This window comes from Nematolebias whitei, chromosome 9 (genome assembly GCF_014905685.2).
Source record: "Nematolebias whitei isolate Nwh7 chromosome 9, NemWhi1, whole genome shotgun sequence".
Lineage (NCBI taxonomy): Eukaryota > Metazoa > Chordata > Actinopteri > Cyprinodontiformes > Rivulidae > Nematolebias > Nematolebias whitei.
Genome location: NC_056506.1, coordinates 47,615,861 through 47,620,308, shown reverse-complemented (window position 1 = coordinate 47,620,308; position 4,448 = coordinate 47,615,861). Strand labels below are relative to the sequence as shown.

Genomic DNA, 4,448 nt, shown 5'->3' with positions numbered 1-4,448 from the left:
TATATATATATATATATATATATATATATATATATATATACATATTGTTTATTTTGTTTATTTAAGGATCCCCATTAGTTTCTACCATATTCTTCCTGTGGTCCACACTTAAAACATTGCAATTAAACCAAGCTTTTACAAACATACAAAAAGTCATAATAAAATACCAAAGATAAAAACAAATGCACAATATAAAAATTCAAACCGTCTCAATAACATTTGACAAGCATTACAAAATGACAACAACAAAAATAAATAAATATCTGTGAGTTCATGTTGTCTTCAGCTGCTCCTTCTGCTCATTGAGGAAACCCAAACAAGAGATTTGGCAATTGCTTTACGCCGGATGCCATTTCTGACGAAACCTGGGCTCGAACCTGCTGCCTCAGGATTATGAGACCCTGGTACTGACCACAGAGCTACTGTAGCATATTTAAGAGTTCATAAAAAAAGTTGAACAAAAATTAACTTTTTTTTAAGAAATTCAATGAAAACTCTTTGCCATTGCTATTGCACTAAATTTTCATATTAGTTTGCAGTCTTTGCTCCCCCATTGGATGACATGATCAGGCACCCATGACTCGACCAATCACACGTTTTTTTTTTTAGTGTATCCTACTTCTTTTCTCAGATTTTGAGTGTACATGTGTCGCCTCATTTAAAGCCACAAAGAATAATAGAAAATTACCCCTTTACAATATAGAACACCCACAAAAGCAATACTTTTGCATTTACACAAATTCAAATAACTTTTGCCAGAGCACCAAAACTTTGTGTAACATTGTCTATCTTGCTGCACACAAAGACAATCAATGTTTTTTTGTGTGATTGTTCAAGAAAAGCTACCACAATACCAAATGTAATACATTGTAATTGTGATCGTTTTTAACAGAGAAGTACTTGCGTTCATTAGATTAATTTTTTTATTCAAACCCAACAAATTTAAGTCGGTTCCTCTGGATGGTTTCTTTTTGTTGTTGAAATGTTTCGTCCTTCATCCAAAGGACTTCTTCAGTCTGAGGAGCCACAACAACCTCATTCCCACAAGCAGCACACTCACATAGTGGGCCAACCAGTTTGATGGTGATAAGATGGTTTCTGGCGACCGTCCTCTCCCCCATCGACTCTGAGGCAGACGTAGCCAAATTGGTTCAAAACATTAAAGTTCATGCTCAGTAAACCAGGTAAAAAATCGAACAAAGTTAAGTCAGGTCCTCTGGACGGTTTCTTTTTGTTGTTGAAACGTTTTGTCCTTCATCCAACGACAAAACTTTGATATTTTGAACCACTTTGGCTATGGCTGTCTCAGTCAACAGGGGAGAGGGCGGGCTCCAGAAACCATCTTATCACCATCAAACTAATTGGCCCACTATGTGAGGTTGCTGCTTGTGGGACTGAATTTGTTGTGGCTCCTCGGACTGATGAAGTCCTTTAGACGAAATGTTAAAAAAAAAAAACCATCCAGATGACCCGACAACTTTGTTGGATTTTTTAAACTGGATTATTGAGCATGAACTTTAAAGATTTTTTAAATTCAAACATTTGTAACCTGACAAATTTGTTTTAATTTGAAAAAGCTGTACCTTTAAAAAAAAAAAAAAAAAAAAACTAAAGCAATGACGTTTGTATGAACATGCACAATGTAGAGTTGGAGAAGGATTTTCCCAAAATTATGGCAGTATATGATTTTAACAGTTTCTTTAAAAGTAATAACTATTCTGGGAGTTTTATCAATCTCTGATATCCATATTTATATGCTTTTTATGTTGTCCTCAATAACTGAGATATTTTTCCTCTACATATTTTTGTCTTGACATGACTTCGTCTTAAAATGTTTTCGTAGCTCTATCACTACAAACAATGATGGGAAAGTTGTGATAATGCAAATGAGGAAGTCACAGCTATTTTAAGGGCTGACAACAGCGGTTTTCATACATTCATATCATCTAACTCGAAGCTCAATACAGCTTACTTAAAAACAATTCCCATCATACAATGACTGGTCTAAATTTCTAGGATTCTTCCTCCAGTTCTGGTAAACCCCAAGCTGATCAAATCAGGCTTTACAAGAACAAAGAACAGCCTTCTTGTTCAAAGCTGCGACTCCTCATGGAATGAAGCAAAACTTGATTTCTGTCCCTCCCTTACGAGTACATGCTTGTGACGTTGAGCTCCTTTAATCATTTCTTGTGACTAAGTTACCAGTTAACAGCTCTACACAGAGAAAACGATGGCAGGGATTCATCTACAACGAGACGTGTTCTGCTGCTCGGTATGCTCGAACCTTCTTACTAATCCAGTGACCGTACCTTGTGGCCACTGCTTCTGCATGAGCTGCATCAACAATCATTTGGATCAAAAGGATCATGTGGGGATCTACAGCTGCCCTCAGTGTAGAGATATCTTTGTAAAGAGACCTGTGCTGGTTAAAAATACCATGATAGCTGTTGTAGTGGAGCAGCTGAAGAAGACAGAAGCCCAAGCTCTTGTGGAGGAGCAGAATACTCGATTTGGGGTGAAAAAGCCTTTTGTCCAAGGCCACGTTTCTATCGACGATTGCTATGCTCGACCTGAAGATGTAGCCTGTGATGTCTGCTCTGAGAGAAAGTTCAAAGCTGTCAAATCCTGTCTTCAGTGTTTGGTTTCTTATTGTGGGACTCATCTCCAACCTCACAATGACGTGCCCCCCTTGAGGAAGCACAAGTTGGTGGAAGCAACTGCAGATCTTCAGGAGAATGTCTGCTCACAGCATCAAGAAGTCATGAAGATGTTCTGCCGCACTGATCAGCGCTGCATCTGTTACGTCTGCTCCAAGGACGACCATCATGGCCACAACAAAGTCTCCATAGAAGCCGAAAGGATTGAGAGGCAGAAAGAACTTCAGTCAGCTCGGCAAAGAATCCAGCTGAGAATCCAGGAGAGAGGAAAAGACCTGAGTGTTTTTCAACAGGAAGAAGATGCAATTAATGAATTTACTGACGATGCACTGGCTAACGCTGAGAAGGTTTTCACAGAACTCATTTATACAATTGAGAAAAAACTCTCCCACATTAAGGAAAGCCTTCAGTCACGGCAGAACTCCGAGGTGGGTCGGTTCACAACGGTGCGGGATAGAGTGAAGAAAGAGTTTGACGACTTGAACAGAAAAGATGCCAAGCTAGACGAGCTTTCACGCACAGAGAACCACATTCATTTTGTGGTAAATTTTCCTTCACTGAGTCATCTTGATGATTCTAAGTACCAACCGACTCACAGGTTTCGCCGTCAGAGGAACTTTGAGCAGGTGACGGTGGCTGTGGCCGAGGCCAGAAATAAACTACAGGAGGCTCTTAACGAAGAATACGAAAAGATTCAGAATGCAATAACTGGAACCAATGGTTTACCATCAGTTGCTCATGCAGAGCAAGCGGCGGCTGTTTTTGAGACCAGTCGTGAACCTGTGAAGACCACAGCCGAGTTTGTACAGTCCAGAATCTTACAGAACTTAATCAGCCCCGCACATCCTCCACCAAACGTTTTCCAGAATGGAGATGGCATCATGCCGGACAATGGTAATTTTGCTGATACTAATGTTTTTAAATCAAGGTGGCAGGACAATTCCTATATCAAATCTGATCCTGAACCCAGCAGACAGAACTTCTCACAAATAAGAGACACCCCTGAAACTAAAGAACAGAACTTTTCACCAATAAGAGCTAACTTTGAAACCCATGGGCTGGATATTTTAATGACCAGAATCACCCCTCCACTTGCCAGTCCCCAATTTTCAGAAGCCAGTAATAACATAAATCTTCACAGGGGTGGCTTGGCCGCAGCCATTGCCACCCCTAGACTTAACAGACATAAGCTTTCTAAGGTCGGAAATGACTTCTTCAATCCAGATGACTTCATGCAGAAAAACAAAGACCCGGGTCAAACCAGCAATCATCTTGTTCGAAGCACGTCTCAAATCAGTTTGAACAACCTTGAGTTTGAGAAGCCTTCACCTCACACTTTACTGGCCAGAGCTAGCACCAAGGACAAACTAAACAATTTTCAGAATAGAGCCAACTTCTTAAAGTATGCAAAAGACATCACATTGGATCCAAGTACTGCAAACCTACATCTGGCAATAACCAACGAGAACAGAGAAGCTGTGTTTGTGGGGGAAGAGCTGGCGTATCCTAGCCACCCAGACAGGTTTGCATATTCCTGGCAGGTCCTGAGTCGAGAGTGTTTCACTGGCCGCTGCTACCTGGAAGTGGAGAGGAGTGGGAAAGGAGTCATGGTGGCACTCGCTTACAAGAACATCAGCAGAGCCGGGACCTTCAACGAATGCATGTTCGGGCAAAACAACAAGTCCTGGGCTTTAGATTGTTTCAAAAACAGTGGTGAGTTCAGGCATGACTCGGTCAAAACTTCCATCCCCGGCATTTGGTCCTCCAGAATCGGAGTGTACCTGGATCACA

The 4,448-nt window shown here is 40.8% G+C and overlaps 1 protein-coding gene across 1 annotated transcript in view; it reads left to right on the top strand.

Annotated features, from left to right (window-relative positions):
* The first annotated feature begins 2,107 nt into the window (after window positions 1–2,107).
* LOC119414305 (E3 ubiquitin/ISG15 ligase TRIM25-like) overlaps window positions 2,108–4,448 on the top strand; it is a 3,867-nt gene continuing 1,526 nt past the window's right edge. The window contains exons 1-2 of the mRNA XM_037681400.1: window positions 2,108–3,431; window positions 3,882–4,447. Coding sequence (XP_037537328.1) covers window positions 2,231–3,431; window positions 3,882–4,447 — 1,767 coding nt within the window. The 5' untranslated portion in view covers window positions 2,108–2,230. The remainder of the gene's footprint in view (window positions 3,432–3,881; window position 4,448) is intronic.